Source organism: Monodelphis domestica, chromosome 3 (genome assembly GCF_027887165.1).
Source record: "Monodelphis domestica isolate mMonDom1 chromosome 3, mMonDom1.pri, whole genome shotgun sequence".
Taxonomy (NCBI): domain Eukaryota; kingdom Metazoa; phylum Chordata; class Mammalia; order Didelphimorphia; family Didelphidae; genus Monodelphis; species Monodelphis domestica.
Window position 1 is genome coordinate 229,975,541 of NC_077229.1, and position 21,133 is coordinate 229,996,673.

Consider the following 21,133-nt stretch of genomic DNA (forward strand, 5'->3'; position numbering starts at 1 on the left):
TTTTTATCCTTAGCACCTGGAACAATGCCTGGAACAGAGTAGGTGCTTATTACTTGTTGGACTGCTTTAGATTTCTTGAACCAAAGTCACCCCTAAAAGCATTTTAATGGAATTTGAGATCAAACTGTCTTAGAGAAGCAGTTTCCTTCCCAAAGTAAATGCATTGCCTTCTGATTATTAAAATAAAATAGAATTATTTGTGGTGGTACAAGTTCTAATTGGTTTGAAAACCCATGGATGAATTATATAGGCCAAAACTCTTCAGAAAAGAGTGAACTGATTGAGTTGAGATTGACGTTTTTCTCTAAAACTTTAGAGGAACATGTCCTCAGGAGAAATACAGCTTAAAAAAAAGTTAGGTTGAAAAATAATGGCACACAACCCCCAAAATCGCTGGCACCCTTGAACTTTGCCAGTTGTCCCAGTTTCATGGTGGGGATTCCAAGGTGAACAAACTGTGGAGTTCAGGAATCCAAATTGTCCCCTTCCTAAGACTACATAAAAATAATAATAATGGATATGGAATCATTGGAAAGTCAAATATTTAACTGGGAAACCTTCAAGTGTTTGATATGTTATCTGTTAAGGAGGCTGTTTGATCAATACATTTTTAGTGTGTGGCGCTAATTTATAATAAATTCATTAGTGTTCCTGATGTACTTGCATATGCTTATATCAGCATTAGAGAGGACACATTTGATAACTGTTATATTTGATCTGCTGGTTTCATTAGGAAACTGTATTGCATCTTACTCAGATTCTCACTGGCTGATTCTTGGGCCTTGCTTCTGCCAAAATCCCCCAACAGGGTGCTTACTTCTGGGACCATTTTACAGATGGCCATTTGGGAGGATGGGTGCAATTTTATTGCAACGACCCATATTCTGTGGATTTTGTATGAAATAACTAAGTCAAGGCCAGTCAAAGAAAGCAGCATTGTTCCAACGCCCTGTTTTTCACAGGCCTGTATTCATATCTCATCCTTGTTGTTTGCAGGAGAGGCAGATGTGAACCAGAACAATGGGCTCTCCTCTAAGGGCACAGCGGTGACAGACTCCAAGAGCACAGGGGACCCAAAGAATGCCTGGCCAGAGGCCAAACCAGCTGACACCGTGGGTCGCCCCCACTTAATCCGCCTCTTTTCCCGAGATGCTCCAGGAAGGGAAGACAACACCTTCAAAGATCGGCCCTCCGAGTCAGATGAGCTTCAGACCATCCAAGAAGACAGTGCAGCAGCTTTGGAAGGCTCAGAGTTGATGGCTTCACAGAAAAGATCTTCTCAGAGACACGGATCAAAATACCTGGCAACTGCAAGTACCATGGACCATGCTAGGCATGGATTCAACCCGAGGCACAGAGACACGGGTATACTTGACTCACTGGGCAGATTCTTTGGAGGTGACAGGGATGTGCCCAGGAGGGCCTCAGGCAAGGTGAGCTCTGAGGAATAGAGGGACCTCAGCAAAATGTGTGCTCATTCATTTTTAAATTAAGAAAGTTGAGAAAGAAAAAAGGAAGTAGTGGAGCTAAATCACTACCATGGAGCAAGAATTAATCTAACCAGCAGATAGTGGGTATTCACTGGGATTTATGCAATGCTGCTCTTTGCTTTAAAAATCAAAATACACAGAGTAGCACAAGGAAATGTTCTTGGCTTTCTGCTTAGTACATTTTCCCTTTTTCTAGAGTTCTTTCCCCTCATGAGGGCTGGAAATCAGGGGGAGTCTCAGGAAATCTGAGGGGGAATCCCTGGTTTGTAGTGATAGGGCAGTGCAGAAAAAATTTACCTGATGCTTTAGGTGTTTCGGTGATTTGTTTTTCTCTCAATCCCATTGCTGGTTAAAACAAACAATGACAATTTTCCTCTGACTTGGAATTGGAGGAAGACTATTTAATATACTACTGATGTTATATGCAGACCTGCTTTTTTCTTTCTCATCTGTCTAGAGGGAGGGGGAAATATTTGTATGTGTAATTCAGGGCTTTATTCTTAAGTGTATTGTTGCTTAAATTGAACTATAGAATTTGTGACCTTTAGTGAGTGAAAATCTATATTTAGGGGACCAAACTGTATGCCAAGAAATGTTCCTGTTGAGAAGCACAAGGAGCCCATAGGCTGGTAGTGGGAGTCCTGGAGCTCCCAGTTCTTGCTGGTCTGCAGTTGTTATTGAATTAAGAAACTGATTCCCTGTGAGCAGTTCAAATATTTTCAAGAGATTTTCATTTGATTTCTGAATGCCGAGCTTCTTCTGTTTGTTCTCAAAATAAGTGCCTGAGTATTGATAACTGTCTCTTAGAATGTAACTTTTTTTTTCCCCTGAGCATATATTGTGTTTATGACAATGTTTTTTGACCTGCCTTTGGGAATTTGAAGGAACTTTAAAGAAAAAAAAATTCCTTCCTGAGTGATAACACGTCTCTTAAGATGATAGTAGTGACAATACCGTAGTTATTGCTATGGGGAGGAGGACCGGAGGTGAAATTCCCTTCATCTTGCTCTGAAAATGTTTTAATTTAATTCAAAATCTTGAAGGTAATGCTTCAGTGCTTCATTGGAATAGTGTATGCCTATTAGAAGTCTATTGTAATCAATAAAAGGGGTACATTGGACTTTAGATATGTCTGCCAATCTCATTTCTGTATTAGAACACAAGGCTTAAGTACATTCATTTCAATATAAGAGGACCATTCAGTGTCAAGATCATTAAGCATGGTGCCTCTCATCTTCTCCTTTATTTGTAAATTCTACTCTGATTTATCAAATTCATATTCTGGTACCTACAGTGACTGTTTAAGCAGGCTTTTTCTGGGGCTTTCTCAGACTGCCTCCCTCATCCTGCAACAGAAGTCCTGTTATCTGACCTATTTTTAAAGCTGATGACAATTTGCAATGGTTTCCAAAGAACAACTCTTAAACCACAGCTGATTGCTGTGGATTCGGGTGGACTAACTCAAATCTTGCTGTTATGTTAAGTACTATATTCAAGAGTATCACCAGTTTTGAACCTTGAGTGTTTCTCAATAGCTCAAGGGAACAGATAAATTGCATTGGTCTTACAAATGAAAGATTAAGCAGCTAGGTCTTATATATTAGAAAATAAATTTCAGTTCTGTAGTAGGAGTAGTTTAAATTGGGTATAAATTGTGGCTTTGTTGATGTCATTGTGAAAATGTACCTCAAACTGAAACTGTACATATGCATTTGATATTTAAGCCTGTGCTGTGCTTGTATCTGTGTAAATCTTTAGTAATTGATTATTCGAAGCTACCAGTATCCAAAGGAGTCATTCCCATCACAAAAGACCAACTAAGTATCCTGGATGAATCAAAACATCTATACCAGATCTTTTCTTGGTTCTTTAAAAATTCAAACTCATCTTTTAAAATATTTGCTTTTTAACTTTTGAAATACCAATTCCAGAAATTATGGAATGTTGGCTATGAGTGATTTTTGAACCATCAGCTGAGAACATTAGTGCTTTGTTCGAATTTATAGCTATAGAAATATGCAGGTTCATTAACCACACATTTTTAGACAGTTCTATGGAGCATCTTTGCTGAAAGTGTAGAGGATTTGGCAATATTTGGTTCAACCCAACTCTCATGATTTAGAGTCTTTGCTTATTTTAAATAATGGAAAAGTAAGCCTAAAGTAGTCATCGTGAAACTCTGGTTATTTATTGGTGGTGATGAGTGATTAGTTATGGTGTTGTTTTTTGTTCTTCCTGTAAAATGAAACCCAGATCATATTAATTATTAGTCTAACTGATATAAAAATATTTCAGAGAGCCTTCAAGAGCTTTCAAAAATCCAGACAACTGGAAAGAGTAGCTGTGATCACTAACCACATCGACACATTGGCCAGATTTTGTTTTTGTGTTTTCTCAGCACTTATAAAATGGATAGCTATTTTTAAAAAGTCAACTTACCAATAGAACTGCAAACCACCTCACCTGTAAATATATATACATATGTGTATATATATTTCAGAGGAATTTGCAGGAGTCATTGATGTTTAGTTGATTAGAAGAAATTTCCAAATGATTTTGCACTAAGACATTGAAAAGGACTTGATTTGTTGGCTTGTTTGTTTTGCCCTGACCTCTTCTTTTCTCACCTCCCCCCTCAGTGACCATTCCATGGTGCCAGTGGGTGCCATGTTTCAGAACTACCCACACCAGGAACATGGAATGTACTAACAACACTTGCCCTTTGTAAGGCCAAAGAGAGCTGACATTCAGGGAAAATGCATTACAAATTCCCTGATTAGACATATTCTTTTGATAGGCAGAAATAAAGCAGGCTTGGCACATAACAACCCCCCTTTGTTGTAAGAGAAGGAAAAAGAATAACTCTTGTTTCTTGGAGGGAAAAGGTTCTCCCATCTGCTGGAATGTTGGAACAATACAAAGAATAGGTGGGAGTATGGGGTAAAAATAAAACTTACTTGACTTTTATTTTGAAGGAGATTGCCTCCCTAGCTTCAGTTATCTGTTTTTTCATTGTGTGCCACCCATTCCAAATGCCATGCTAACTGACCAAACTAGTACCTTAAACTCATCGCTGCAAATATGACAAAAGCTTTGAAATGTTACATATAAAAACTAGATTGGTTTGTTTTTTCCCCCTGAGACTAGTCAGATAAAACCATAGTTATTGCCCTTGGGTAGAAGAATGATCAGACAAATCACAGATGACTATCAGAATATAGGGAAGACACATTCCCCATAATTTTTAAGTGGCTTCTTTTTCATCTTTTGAAACTACATTTGTATTGATGTAGAGGGACAAGACACTTCTAAGCAGAACAAATCTTTTCTCAACTCAGTTTTATTTTCCTTAAAATCTCTGCCTCTTTCAGATGCTTTCTACATTCTGTTGCTGTTATAAAAATTTTTTTCCTAATTTTAATTTTGCAGCTAAATATGTAGTCCATTCTGAAAGCATTCTTGCAAATTAATTTACTTGAATGTTTTCCTGATTTTTTCCATATCCCCAAAATTGTTTTTTTTTTAATTACATGATGACTTAATCCCTCACCATTAACATCACACTAACTTTTGTAAGCTTTTTTTGCATGGGACATTAGAGCATTTGGAACTAACATGAAAGACATTGATTTTGAAGATCTCAAAATTTTTCAACATAAATTCCCAAGTCTAAGTTCATCAACCTATTTGTCATCTTTTTATTCTGCTGCTTGGTAAAAAGAACGGCATTCATTGTTTTTTTAAAAAATTATTTTTGTTTTGGTTTGTTTGCTTTTTTGCTCATAATAGTTTCATTCTACCAGACTTCATTCTCTTATCTCCTGTATACTAGTATATATGACGCCAGATTGAATCACACAACTAAATGGAGTAAAGTGGTTAGTAACACAGCAACTCAAAGCATGTGTTTGCCAGATGATTGCCATGAAAAATCCTTTTGAAATAACAAATGTCTAGGATACTATTTCATCCCCTAGCCACAAACAGATATTTTTGAAGTTTCTTATTGGATTTTCTTGTGAAGTAATGTCATCTTAAAGAAGTTATTGATCAGTGGTTACCCAAAACTCTGGCTCAACTGCTGGAAATTAACTATGTTTTTCCGTTATCTCAGTTGCCTATGTTATTTAACTAGAACTCGGTTAAAACAGACTTGTATGTCATTATATTGGCTGTTTATTTCGGTATATTTGCTATTTAAATGGCAAGCATGTAAATGACCTCTGTATTTAATGGTACTGGCTCTGTGGCCATTTGTATTGATCCTTTGCTTTATAAGAAGTTTGTGCATTTATTAAACTGTTTAACAGAAATGGTGTACTAATTGCTTACTTTTTTTTATTCTCAATTTGGTGTAACAAGAAAAAAAGCACATTCATTCAGGAAACCAGATGACTTCTTCAGGTTTTGAATTGTATTTTTATGATCTCAAGATATACTAGCCATTTAGAAATGGAGATGGGCATTTGTTGGTTCTAAGCATCTAACCTTTAATCACTTCTATTAAGTTAAATCAGAGTATATCACCTATTCCTTTATGCATTATGTTTTTACAATCATTTTTGCTCACATCAACAATTTATAGTATTCAGATAGTTGTCATTATGGCTGTATTTTTAACACCAACATTTGTTTTCAAGCTGTTTAGTACTAATTTGCATCAAAAATGCTCATATTCTTATTCTTAGCATACTGTCTTGCACAGTAGTGGCACAATACATACTTATTGAATAATTTATGAATGGATGAACTTGTGGTCCTACTCTATGAATAAATATTTTTATCTAGCACATAAAGGCAATGAGCCAGATGGAGCCCAATGGAGCAGATATGTGGTCAGCCTTGGTATCAGGAAGAATTCAGTTCAAGTCAAACCTCTGACACCTATTAGCTGTGTGTCCATGGGTAATTCACTTAATCTCCCAGTGTCCCAGTCTCTAAGATTATAAATTATCATAGGATAATAAATGTTGACCTGGAAAAGACCTAAGAAATCATCCAGTCAAGCCCTCTCATTTTACAGATAAGAAAACTGAAGGCCAGATGTTTGTGAATTGCCCATAGTAATACAAGTAGTTAATGGAAAATCTGGGATTTAAAATCAGACTCTTACTCCAAAGTCTCTTTCTTTCTTCTGCCCCTATCCCCAAGGCGAGAGAGAGGGGGGGAAAGAGAGAGAGGGGGAGAGAGAGAGAGAGAGAGAGAGAGAGAGAGAGAGAGAGAGAGAGAGAGAGAGAGAGAGAGAGAAATCTGTTCTCCAGACAATGGTTTATGAAATAATACTATGGGAATCAAAAATCATGATATATCTGTCAGGAGTCCAGCACTTAGCACCATCTATCATTGCCTTAACCAGATTTCATGAATTTCATGAAAATATAGTGTTGTATAATAAAATATCATTCAATTTAGAGTCAGAGTATCTATGTGCCCTTAGGCAAGTCATTTATCCTCTCTGGCCATCAGAAATGAGGAAGTTGGACTAGATGATTCCAAAATTCTATCAAAGTCCATTATCCTATGATTTTTCCTTCTTGGTTTCCTAATTCTACTACTAACAGGTTTCTAGTTTTTAGACATACCCTGAGAAACTCAATATGAAATAAAACATCTTCCTATGAAGTAAAGCAGAGATAGGATAGATGCTTATTTTGAATTTTAGACTAGACACTCTGTAGACCCATGAGACCAAAGAATTCACAGTCATGGGTTAGCATCAAATAGAAGGAGATGGCTTCTGGGGCATCACTTATATTGCTCACTCTGTCTAGTTGTCTCACAAATAAAGGATCTGGCATAAGATTGTAGATGGTCTGGCACAAAACCATACATGTACTTTGGGAAATCCTCTCACTGGCAGGTCAGAATCTTCGTCCCTTTAGGGAGGAACAATGTTATCCTAACTTGCTTGGTAAAGTGAAAACAAGCTGTTTAATTGGCTTGCTTATTCAAAAGTCTTCTTTAACCTTTTGAGTTGCACAGATGGGCTGAATGTGCCTTCACTCTTTAATTTGTCTCCTCAGGAATATCTCTCATTGCTAACAAAAGCTGCATTTTGTCAAGATTCTAACTACTGAAGACCTCTCTACAGGAAGAAACCTATAAATACATTACATTTAGTACTCTTTCAGTAACTGTTGACAGAAAATGAAAGTGCCTATAATTCTAGCTTTCTTGAAGCAAGGCATTCAGGAGCAACCTCACTCCCTAAGGAGAAAGAATATTGAACCTTGCCTTAACTCTTAACCTTCCTAGAAAATTAGGGGACTTACTAAGATCAATGTATTTCTTAGTCAATACCTCAAGTCTCTTGAAAAGATTAAATTTCTTTTCTCCTATTTAGAAGGCAGACTGGCTACTTTCCTCCAGAGATATGTTATTGACTTATAACTTATTAGTGAAACTACTCTAGAAACTTCTCAGTCTGATCTCTTAGTCTGATCTTTGCTCCTGTATACATGCTAGAACATGGAAGCTTGGAAAAAAATGGAAGCAAACAACATCTGGGGTCATTTGTGCATTCTATATAATTTGATTTATTTACCACTATGTCCTTAGCATCTAGCTCAGGGCCAGACACATGCTGACTGACTGATAGATTTATGGGTAATAATAACTAATCAATAGCACTTTAAGACTTGAAAAATCCTTCACATGATTTCCTGATTCTGTGTCTCTTCACTGGCCATCCCCCATGCTAGAAATGGTATCTTTTCTCATCTCCCCCTCATGACTTCCTTGGTTCCCTTCAAGACACAGTTAAATTCCCACCTTGTACAAGAAACTTATCCTGGTCCTCCTTAATACTAATGCCTTCCCTCTGAGGTTACATTTAACTTTTCTGCATATATCTCATTTGTACAAAATTATTTCCGTGTTGTCTTCCCTATCAGACTGTGAACTTGAGAAAGCAAGGAATGTCTTTTGCCTTTCTTTGTATTCCCACCCCCACCCCCAATTTAGCACAGTGCCCAGCACATAGATACTTAATGAATGTTAATTGGGAAGGGACATAAGCATTTGTATAGTACATATTATTTGCCAGCCACTGTTAAGTATTTTTTGCAGATATTATCATTTGATCCTCACAAGAATTCTTCAAGGTAGGTGCTATTGCTATTCCTATTTACAGTTGAGAAAACTGAGGCAAAGAGAGGTTAAGTGACTTTCCCAAGGTCACATGGCTAGTAAATAATTGAGACCAGAATTTTATTCAAGTACATTTCCTTAAATCAAGGGCAAGTATGCTATCTACTGCACTCCTTAGCTGCTAATAGGTGCTTAATAAATTCTTGTTATGATTGTTTAAAGTAGAAAGCAGAGAGACTTTTCCTTCTTATCAATCCTGTCACCAGTATCTGGAGGGGGCAGAATACAGTGTTTGGTTCTAATAACCAGATGGACAAAAACATAATCAGATTTTTGGAGGAGTCTTTGGAAGAAGAGAAGGCAATAGAAAGGACTTTCCACCAAGCTTTCATCACTCCCATCCTCACTCATTTTAAGAAGGAAACTGGAGAGAATCGGGTGATTTCTAGAAAAGAGCAAATTGGTTTCTCTTCTCAGATGTCAGAGACAGCAAGTACAAGCAAAGATATATAGAATAGAGGATGAATGTTTCTAGCCCAATAAAACAGAAAAGAGAGGAGGCTTAAGTCAGAAAAAAAAATACAGATGAGGTAGAAACAGCCTATTCTACAAAGCCTGGGGCCCCCTAAACTAGAGATTCTTCTGCACTATTATAGTCAGGCATAAGAGGTTGGCCCAGAATTCCAACTCGAGTCTCCTTTCATTCCAACTCCAAAATCTTTCCACATCTCAAGCTCAAAGGTTTTACAGCCCTAGAGGAGGAAAAAGCCTTAGAGGTCACCTAATCCAACCCTCTCATTTAATAGATAAAAGGCTCATTGAACCCCAGGCTTCATAGGTAATAAACTTTAGAAATGGGATTCGCGATACCCAATAGTTATTTGAAACAGCCAATACTGAGACATACCCACTATTCTAATGTTAGGGAAATTGTAAAGAATATATTTTGAACTCAAAATATTTCCTTAAATGTATGAAAACCTGGAAAATACTGCTATAAGTCTAACAAAAGAAGAAAGGAAATAGAGAAACCTGCTCAGTGTCCAGTAAACTCCAGGCAAGGATTGTTTCTAGTTGGAAATTCAATTTTGATTCTAAAACTTTTATTAAGAAGAAAAAGTGACTGTCTTTAAACATTTTTTAAATGTAATAGTTTTATGTTTTTAAAGAAAATAATGAATTTTTATCTATAAATTTAGAAAATATGATCAATGACATGTAATAAACAGAGCAAGTTAGAGACAGGGAACTTCGATTCTGGTCAGGTTCTAGCCTCTGCTCCATTTCTCTGTATCTCTCTCTGCCTCTTTATCTCTCTCTTGCCTCTGTATAGTTCTCTAGAGGTGTCTCTCTCTTTGTCTCTGTCTATGCTTTCTCTTTGTTCTCTCTTTGTTCTCTTTCACTTCACTGTCTTTCTACCTATGAACATCTCATTGATAACTTGATCTCCTGTCTTCTGTTCTTTCCTTTCATCTCATTTCCCAGAGTTAGTTCAGTGCTTGGAAAGAAAAAGCAACTTCTTAGCCCTTTTTTTACCAGATTTTACCAGAGTAGGGCTGCCCTAGACTCAAATCCTTGACTTGGTTCCTTCCTGGCAGAATCCCTGGCTAAAACAAGGCTCTACCTCCAGAAATTAGGCCATATCAGTCACTGATCCCCATACTATAGAATCACAATAAGTACCATATTGACTTCCTTACACACAGGAGAGCCATACTTATTATGACCATCATATCCAACTAAAAAGGAGAGAATTCGAACTGTCCGATAAAAACAGAAGCAGTGTGGTATGGGTTTTGTGGTCCACCAGAAAAGTACTCACTGAGTTTGGAACCAGAGGCCCTGGGTTTGAATCCTGGTTTAGCCTCTAAGTGACCTGGGAAAAGTTACTTTTTTATCTCTCTCTGTAACTCAATTTCTTAATTTATAAAATGTAAGGGTTGAACTAGATAATCTCTAAGCATCCTTTCTACTTTATTGCCTATGTACCTTCTACAAAGCCTCCTTAAAAAAGCTAACTTTCTTTTCTTGAAATAACAACTGTTCTCAGAATATCTAAGGTATATGTTGCTAAAACTAAAGAACTGAGACAGTTTCCTACTCCAGAGCTCCTCTTCTTGCTTAGTGAATGTCTGTGTGTGTGTCTGTGCTTTCTAAAATAATCTCTGAACTCCCCTAGTTATAGACCCTAAAATGCAAGGCATTAGTAATGACATGACCTAGCTCCAGTCAGAGGATACTAGGGTCACATCTGTTCCCAAATAATGTTAGTGAACCAGGAACATACAAGCCCTTAATGAGAATGTTGGGAAAATCCATTCTGAGGAGTATGCAGAAGATGGACCAAAATTTGGGGTGGACTTGCCTACCAAGATTCAATTGTAAGGTTGTGAAGCCAACAGTAAATTAGCAACTTCAAAGAAAAAAACAGTAATAATAGATGTGTTCTAGAAATAATAATATTAATAATAATAATAATAATTAAAAGAATGAGCCACTACTAAGCTGGTTTTCAAAACAGAGTTACCCTGTGGCCTTTGTCAGTAGGTTACATTGATTTCTACCTGAGAACCCAGGATAAGGAGCTTTGCAGTGAGGGAAAGCTATGAACTTCCCAGGGTTCTTTCCTCCCCGAGGCTAAGGCCAGGAACAAAATTGTTGGGAACTAAGGGAGATCTTAGACATTATCTAGTCTGAACCTCATTGTTTTACTGATGAAGAAACTGAGGCCCAGAAAGGTTAAGTAATTTGCTCAAAGCCACCCAGGTAGTGGATGGTATATGAATTGACTCCAAAATCAATTCACTTTCTACACCATAAAAATTACTCTGCTGGGGCTCATTGAGTGGTATCTGATTGGCTACTCTTTCCTCCTATATGGGTTTTATGCAAGCTATCATAGTTTTGGAGGGAAAGAAGAGAATGCATTTTTTATTTCAATAATTGTAAATTAAGTAAATTATTTAAGTAATTAAGTAATTCCTTAAGTAATTGACCAGAACTGAGCAATGAAGTTACAATCACTAACATGACTTATCCATCACTCTACTTAGGCTTTTGGCCAGTGTGTTATCCCAGCCTGGAAAAATGCAAACAGATGAAAAGTACTAAGTACTCAAATAAAGGTGGGAGCACATTCTTGCAAGAACCAATGATACTGAGTCAAACCTAAGAGGATGAACTTTGAACCAGTTTCCTAAGTATAATATCTTTTCACTTTGAATGGCTAGAGATAGCTAAAGAAAAACTATCTGTTATTTCACAGTAAATAATGAAGGCAGACTGTGGGCATCAAACTGAAGGCTAAGAAATATTCCAGTTGATGGAAAGCTAAACAGGATCACAGATGTAGAATTAAAAGGGACCTTAGAACCCATCTAGACCAACTCTCTCATTTTACAGATGAGTTAACTGAGGCTCAAAGAGAATAAATTACTTGCCAAAATTCTCTCAGCTAGTAAATAAATCTGAGATTCTAAGCCAGGTCCTTTGACTCCAAATCAAATATTTTTTTCCACCACATTATGCTGTCTACATCTCTTAACTACACAGCATTGTTGGTTAAACATAGTGGCAACTATGGGTAATATATTAGAAACAAATGACATCAGTATCTGAATTTGCACCTACTAATGCACAGGATTGGGAGTCAAACGTGAGGGGTAGAACAATAAAGAATTGGAATGCATGGAGACTCATCAACTGAGATAAAGCATTGAAAATGCTGGACAAAAATATAAAGAATCAGTTGCCCAAAGGACTCAGAAACAGAATGTCTATATTTTTAAATTAAATAGCTCTTCACCTCCCACCCCTTTCCAGGTCTTGGGTTTTAAATTTTTCAGAAAGTTACTCTTCAAGGAAGATGAAAACAAATCCTCGAGCTTGTGAATTCCATTGTCAATTAGTTGGAGCTACCAATGGTAGTCAGAACAAAAGTGGCTGACTTTATTTAATACAATTTTTCTGAAAAGTTTCTTTATAAATCCAATCATGTTTGAAATCCAATGGGGGAGCTTGCTATTTAAAGCAATTTATAGACACTTCCCAGGTGTTTGACACTGGGCAAGTCACTTAACCCTGGTAACCTAGCCCTTACTACTCTTCTGTCTTAGAATTGATACCAAACCAAAAGGTAAGGTTCTACATTTTTGTGACCCCATCCATTGTGCTCATCCATCTTTCCTTTCAGTAGCATTGACCCCAAAGCACTGGCATTCCTTGGAACATTTGTACTATAGTTGCCCAAACCAGAATACCATCCCATTTTCTTTAAGGAAATGTAGCGCAGTCACTATGGAAAGCATTTCATGATAGAGTCTGCTGCATAACTTTGAACAAAGTGCTCAGAGTGGAATGGAGCTAGAAGACAGAATGCAGTAGTAGTTCATGTCCTAAAAATGAGTTACCCTTGGAAATGAGATGGCCTTAGATTCTTCATCATACTAAATTATTATTTTTCATTTGAATGTTTATCAAATAGCATGTCTTAAGGATTCATTTCCCCAAATGAAAAAATATAGAAGCCATACCCTTTGATAATTGCCAAGATCCCTCTGTATAACTTTTACTATGACAAACAAATAACATCATTTCCTTTAGGACTATGAGAAAGCTAACCCACATCTCTTAAACGTGAAAAAACATCTGTTCTTTGAGCCCAATCTCCAATGAGATGCAGACCATATTTTCTGCTTCCACAAAATAACTTTTTGTGGTTAATCAAGCTTTAGGAAATTTTCAGCAAACTCATGCTCTTTTAATAAGAGTTTGGAGCAGGGTTAAAGTACAGAAGAGTCAGACCAAATCTAGATCTGAGTCCCCATTCCGTCAATTAATTATGTGGTGACGAGTCTCATTTTCTTTATCTGGCAAGTGTATCAGTTGGACTTTAAAATAAGTTCTGATCACCATGCTTCCATTCTAGATGGTTGATATCTATACAACAATAAACATCTTGATGAAAAATGAAAAATTCAATAATCCATCCATCTTTTTTGCACAATACCACACATCTAAATGGTTGAGTGAATATTTTTCTTCTCAGTGGGATATTTGTCATTCTGTAGTCAGAGCATACAGGTTATTAAAATTCAAGAGAAGTTATGTCAATATATGCTTTTGTGAAATTACTTTTCATGAGGAAATAAAAGTTTTCATGCTTAAAATACCCAATACCACTCCATAGTCCACTTGGGCGTGATATGAAAAAGCATGATAATAACAATAAGGATGTCTTAATCTGATTTCTTTCCATAAAGAAACATTTCTGCATTATTATTCCAGTCTCCCAAATGTATTTTGGTAAAAGAACAACATGCTGCTTCTCCCACTGGATAAATTTGAGTAGCAGAATGAGGAAGCTTTTCTGAGTTACATGCCAACATTTTCTCTGATGACTCATTGAATGTTTATCATCCTCTAAGTAGGGCAATATTAACTGCAATCCTACGGTTGTTTTCATGTTGAGTAAAGAGTAAGCTAATAATTTTTCTCCTTCCTGTTTATGAAAGATCTTTCAATGACTTTCTATCTGCCTCTCACTCAGGTGATGGATACTTTCTCACTTTTCTTAAAATTTTAATGTCTTTGTCCCAAACAAAACCAATCAGAGAATAAAGTAGCCTCAGGTTAGTTATTATTTCAAGAAATTGCAGTAATCATTTTGGGATAGATGCACTAAAACTAAGATGATTCATGGATCAAATTCATTTTAAGGATATCTTATTTTTGACTGGAGGGTAGGGTTGCTGCAATAGGAATTATGAAGAGTAGAAACTCCAAGCAATACTGTTCATATACTATGCTCAAAGATTAAACCATGATTGACAGAATAGGAAAACATCCTGCCTTTGTTGTTCAAAAAATGTGAAATTCTTGGGGCACAACTTCAAGACTCTTTTGGCAATTATTGCCAATCCCACTCCCCTACTCTCCTCCACAGACAAGAGATAATTTGGATGAAAAAGCAATGAGACAAAAGAGTCAGAGCTGTAAGTCAACAAAATGTAAAACTTATCAGGGCCCAAACTATATGCACTGAACCTTGAGGTATTTCCTCCAAGGATCAATTGTGGTGATCAAAGGCTACCCTGGCATCCTCCCAAATACCTGGTCACTAGCTCTGAATATGGGTTTCAGGAATTCCCTATGTACTGCCCAAGAGAAGGAGCACTTCAGCAATACTAGAAATTCCAAAAGAAGGCCGGAGGGAAGGGGGGGAGTAGAATACCAAGGGAACAACTAGGACAAAGACATAAGGGGAGGTGGGGAGATGAGATAGTATCTCTGACAATAGAAAAGTTATGATTTATCTGAATTCAGATTTCCTGCTTAATTCATAATTGCCACTAAGAAAAAGAAGGAGAAACACAAGGACAACAAAATGTCTCATTGAATCTAAGGATATGCTCAATATGCCACCTGAGAAGTTGGGTTCTTGGAGGTAGGCAGGGGATATTAGATCAGAGTAGTCTCCAGAAAATATTTTGTAACAACTTTGGGTGGCATTAGGGCATAAGGGTCAAATGAAAAAGGAGTTAAAGGTAGGGAGGGGGTAAAGGGCATATCTCATTCCCTTTCTTTCCACTTAATTTGTCCCACTTACTATGTTCTTCTAAAACATGGTATTTTTCTCATGTTAACTTTCATAGAAATAGCCTGTATATATATTAGAAATATATATATAAATATTCACACATATATCTACATATACATGTATATCTAGGGGCCGTTGCTCTTTCCATGGAAGTTAACATAAATATTCCTTGTTTTAGAAGAGTAGGACAAATGCTAGCATAGCTCATTACCACTCCTTAAACAAAGCTTCTTCCAATTGCTCAAGTCGGTGAAAGTCATACTCTTGAAATCACTTGGTGTATATTATTTCTTGGTTTGTGTACTAGTAGTTACTAGGTTTCCTTCAAGATGGGCTGTTTCATTGTAATGTATCATAATGCTCTCTGCACCTGGTAGGCCCTTGATAAATGTTTATTGAATTGACCTACTACATAAAAGCCCTTCTTCCCTAGATGCAGATTTATCAAACCCTATACCAGATTGGAAGAAGGCAAAGATGGTTAGGCATTGGGGTGGCATAGAAATCTCTTGCCCAGTTTGAGCCCAAATCCCTCCCAGCCTTCCCCAGGACCTCACAAATGCTCATCCTTTTCTACTTTGAGCCCTGGTAGCCAGTTGCTTCTCTATTATGGCCTTATGGCCATAATATGGAAACTATGGCAGTTGGGGGGGGGGGAGTAGCGGTATAGGTAGGGGTGTTTGGTCACTTATACCAATTACACATGAAATGACTAGAAATAAGATTCCATAAACAAGGTGGCACAGTAGATAAAGTGTCAGACCTAGTCAGGAACTTATCTATCAGCATTCAAATCCAGTCTCACACTAGGCTGTGTGATGCTGGCCAAGTCATTTAATCCTGTTTACCTCTGTTTCCTCATCTGTAAAATGAGCTAGAAAAGGAAAAGACAAAGCACTCCAGAAAATTACAAATGTGGTCATGAAGAATCAGATATTACTAAAAAAAAAAAAAACAGTGATCTAGTCCTCCTATGACTTCCCAAAAGCCTTGTCATCTATACATTTTGGCAACTATTATCTACTTAGAACCCCAGAATCATATATTTAGACCTTAGAAAGACTTTAAAGGCCAACTAGTCAAGTTATTTCATTTTGTAGATGGGGAAACTGGAGCCCAGAAAGGTCAAGTGACTTGTCCAAGGTCATCCAGACCCTCTGGCTCCAGAGCCAGCAATGATTCCCCTGCTTTATATATCTGCTCCTGGGGTCATGTTATTAACTTTGCATGGGAATGTGTTTGCTCTGTCTTACTAACTAGAGTGCAAATTCCTCTATGAGGTATGGGACCAGGTGACTAGATGATTCTTTTTATTCAATGTTTTTTTGTTTTATGAGATAGAGAAAGAAAGAGAGAGACAGAGACAGAGAGACAGCGAGAAAGACAGACAGAGAGAGAGACAGAGAGAGAGAGAGAGACAGCGAGAAAGAGAGAGAGAGAGAGAGAGAGAGAGAGAGAGAGAGAGAGAGAGAGAGAGAGAGAGAGAGAGAGAGAGAGAGAGAGAGGAGGGAGAGACAGAGAGAACTTTAGAGAATGTATCACAAGACAGTAGTCAGGAAATGGTAAGTAAGCAGACTTCCTGTTAACAGCTCACATCTGTTGTATCTGGTCTGGTTTTTATAAAAAAAAAATTAAAGATCTACTCCTCCTTCATATAATATGGAAAGCTAACATTTCCTCTCTCCTGAGCTGTAATTAATCCAATTTCTCTATAATTTCCTTATAAGACTCTCTTTTAAAAAAATCTTTCTGGTTGTTTGCTCTGAAACCTCCATATCATGTTTTAATAGCAGGGACATAGACCAGGCAGTTTTCAGGGAATGGCCTGGCTATAGGCTCACTCTTGTCTGCATTATAAGCATATGCTTCCTAGAATCTTTCCCAAACTACAATTCTGTATGGCTAAGTCATGTTCTGTTCTGTTTTAAGCACACTCTGATTCTTAGATCTTTGCTTCCAAAAAATCTCACCGGCCCTATTCCCAATCTTGCATTTGTATATATGCTTTGTTTTACATCAAATTATACAATTTTAGAGCTATGTCCAACCTTCTTACTATACACAAGAAGAAACCAAAACCCAGAGAAGCTGGAGTGACTAGCCCAGAGTCCCACAGGTAAGTGGGAGAATCACAAATACAAGGATTTGAACCCTAGTTTCTTGGGTTATAGTTCCTGTTTCTTCTACTACACCCTAGTCTGATTGAATGGAACACTTGAAAGGGAAAGGTGTAAATTCTGCCTCTAACACTAAATCATTTTCTTTTTATGAGCCTCAGTTTCTTCATATGTAAAATGGCCTAAGGTAGATGCGCTCTAATGTAGCTTCTAGCTCTAAATGGTCATCCTGGTTCAGGAGAAGTGTGTTAGCTCTGAAATCCCTAACTTCTACCTTCTCACCACAACTTCCCAGGAATTTCATGATGATTTAAATTGATACCCAAAGCATGCCTTCTTAATATAAATGCAGAGATGCATTCTGTAAAATGACCATGAGGTTGTAAACTGATTGTCTCTCCCAAAGTACATAATTGAGATGATTTACATCCCAACAAATGGTAAGTGTCTATTGTGGGCAGAGCACTTTGCTAGCCACTGAGGAGGATCCAAAATTCAGCTAAGTCACAGGACCTGTATCATGGAGTTTTATAGTATAGTAAAAAATCAAGCCTGAGTTCAAAGCCAGCCTCAGACACTTAATAGCTATGGGACCTTGGGGGAGTCACTTACCCCTGTTTGCCTCATCATCCTCATCTGTAAAATGAGCTGGAGAAGGAAGTGACAAACCACTACAATATCCCAGCTAAGAAAACCTCAAATGGGGTCACAAAGGATCAGATACAACTGACTGAAATAACTGAACAAGCATGAATGAGCCACAAACACATACTATTAGTATACACTAAAATATGAAGGATGTGGTAGTGGGATGTAAAGCATTCTACTTGAAATTTTTCATGTATACTTGTAAAAGAGATTGCGATGGATATGGTGGGATATTTTCAATTACCAAATATTTATTCATTGCCTACTAGATGCCTGGCACAGTGCTAGAAATTAGGGATGCGAGTACAAAACAATGAAATAATCAGTCCATTCTGGAAATGACCTCACATTCGGAGAGGAAAAACAAGTACATGAGAAAATATCCAGTATCAATGTAAAGTGAATAAATACAAAGAAATATGACATTGTCAAGGACAAGGTAGTTCAGGAAGAAGAATATATGCAGTTGGGTGGATCAGGAAGGGCTTCACATATTTGGTGCTCTAGCTTTGTCCTAAAAGAAGAGAGAGACTCCATCATGTGGAGGCAAGGAGGAAGTACATGTCAGATGAACAGTTAGGTAAGTGCAAAGGCATGGAGATTGGAGATGGGATATTATTGGTTATGGGTGTTTCAGTACATAATTCACTAAAGCAAATATCATACTTTTAGTTGGGGGGGGGTTTCAACCCATTGACTATCATATACACCTGAGAGAGGAGGGAGGGGATTTTCACTGTTGCTCCTCTCTGAAATTTCTAGTGCCATAAGGTCAAAGGCTCCTCCCTCAAATTATCAAGATATTATCCTCAAATTACCAGTGCATGCAAGCGTTAACAGTGCCAAAAGAGGATCAAGGAAAAGAATAGTATTTGAGTTGGGTTTTCAGGGATGGGTAAGAATTTGAAAGGCTGAAAGATAATGAAGATCATTCATTTATTTAAATATAACCAGAGAAATTAATACTCGCCTTAGATTTGGGGTGGACCAAGCTTTGGAAAACTGGGGGCTCTGTTAGCTTCCCTCCCATCTAGATAAGAGTTCATGCTGGACTTGGTACTTGCAGATTTTCACTGATTTCTCAACATAGCAGGTAACTGTGTTCACCCATCTGAAGAATAATCTTACATGGCTCTGTCCTTACTTATTAAGAGCATTTCTAAATGACTCATCTTCAGCAAAAGAACTCTGTTATTATTATATTATTATGTTAACTCTGTTAAATTATAACATATTAAATATTAATATTAATAAATAGTTCAATAATATATATTTAACTCTTTCAAAGTATAATATCATCTAAGGCAGAGAGGAAACTATAAATGGTATAAGATAGGAGACTGACAAGGATTTTTATGACTTTCTAAAAAGCTTGCAGACAGCATTTGATTTCCTCTGAAATATTCTTTGCTCTTCTCATTCACAATCGCTCACAGATCACAGGCAAAGGGTCTGAACAGATAAGAAGTTAGGAGTATAACAGGAATGGCAATCAGATCTTTTCCTGAACTTGAGCTAAATCCAAAAAGAGCAGAAAAAAGGTCATGAAAGAACTTAATTTCCTGCTCAGAACCATCAGGTTCCAAGCATTTCACTGGAATTTTCATTGGAATTTTCTTTCCATCACTTGGCTCTGGACATCAGGTACTCAGAACTTTTACTATTTTATTATCTTCCGGTCACCCTCTGGTCCTGGTCACTGCTCTTCCATGAAATAATGGCAAAATGTTCTCTCAACAGATCATTTTAGTTGCAGATTGAAATGCATAGGCTTGTGAAATGATAAAACGGGACCTGGGAACACTGATTCTGACAACAGAAGTTGTGAATTCAAATGCTGTCTCTAACATAGCGTCTGGTGTGAATGCTTACTCTCTGGTGTGAACCTAGGCAGGCCGTTTTCCTTTTGCTAACCTCATGTTCCTCGTGTATAAAATGAAAAAGCTGACCTAATGGAGATGAGCTCTAACTCTATTATTAGCATTGAAATTCTTAATTTCTCAATTCAACTTTCTTACTACAACTTCCCATCCTTCCACTCTCTCACTTATACTAGACCTACTCTTCATTCATTTCATGTCCTCTATGTCTTTAATCAATCTCCATTCTTCCAGGCCATTCCCGTACTTGGTCATGACCTCATAGTCTTCCACAAAGCACCAGGTTAGAATATAATCTTCATAACTAAGTCTTATCTAAATCTTACATCGCTGCCAGCACCTCACACAATATTCTGCGCCCAATAGACCCTGTAAGAAAATGTGGTTAAGTTTAATGAATTGAAATTGAGCTAACCTGAGAAAAAGAGACAAACAAATATATAGAGTCAAAGAAAAAAAGAGAAAATCAGAGATGGAGACCGAAGTGAGCCTCATCTACTCTCCAGGTAGTGGCTTATCAAACATTACCATTCACACTGTCTTTCCATATTTAGAAGAAACCTCTTAGCAAGGCAACTAAGCAAGTTCATCTTGGAAAAAGCAAAGGAATGTTTCAGAGTGGCTGCTGTACTTCTAGCCTCTCCAATACAGGGAGATCCAGTTTCCAATAGAGAGCTAAAAATGGATATATATGTATAATAGATATGTATAGAAATAGTATACATATACACTAGCAGAATTCTGGGTACAACAGAGGGCGAATGAGCAAAGGCACATTTCCAGTTCAGTTGGAAATCATTAACATGTGAGCTTCCTGTTGCAGTATGCTATTAGGTCATGAGGTAATATTCAAATTTCAGGCAGAATCAGAAGACTTATGGAACTGCTTATTTCTATAGGGAATGAATGTGAGACTGGCTCTTTATGAAGAATGAAAAAAACGATAGTTTTTGTTTTACTTTTTTAATTCAATTTTTTTTTTTTAAGAATAACCATGTTATTCAGGTCAGGAAAGTTCAAAGGAAGAATTAGATAGAACATTCAAAGTAGAATATTGTCTGAAATGCAAATTCTAAACTGCCTGGACCTCAGCAGAAATAGCTCCCCCTTCCCCAAGGGCATCATATTAGAAGATGTTTGAGCAGCAATATTGTAATTGCTTCCTCTAAAAAATCATTTACTCCCTGGAATAAAATTATGGCAGGCAAAGACAGCAAACTAGAACCATGTTGTCTAAATAACATATTTCTTTGGTTACAGACTTAATTTCCTAGTGGCCTAGTCCACCAGGAAAAGTGAGGAGGAGGCACA

General features: G+C 37.2%; 1 protein-coding gene across 9 annotated transcripts in view; it reads left to right on the top strand.

The window, feature by feature from the left end:
• MBP (myelin basic protein) overlaps positions 1-21,133 on the top strand; it is a 266,252-nt gene that overhangs the window by 212,706 nt on the left and 32,413 nt on the right. For all 9 annotated transcript variants that reach the window (XM_056823552.1, XM_016431730.2, XM_056823556.1 and 6 more), the window contains one exon: positions 997-1,433. In XM_056823552.1, the coding sequence (XP_056679530.1) occupies positions 997-1,433 (437 nt within the window). The remainder of the gene's footprint in view (positions 1-996; positions 1,434-21,133) is intronic.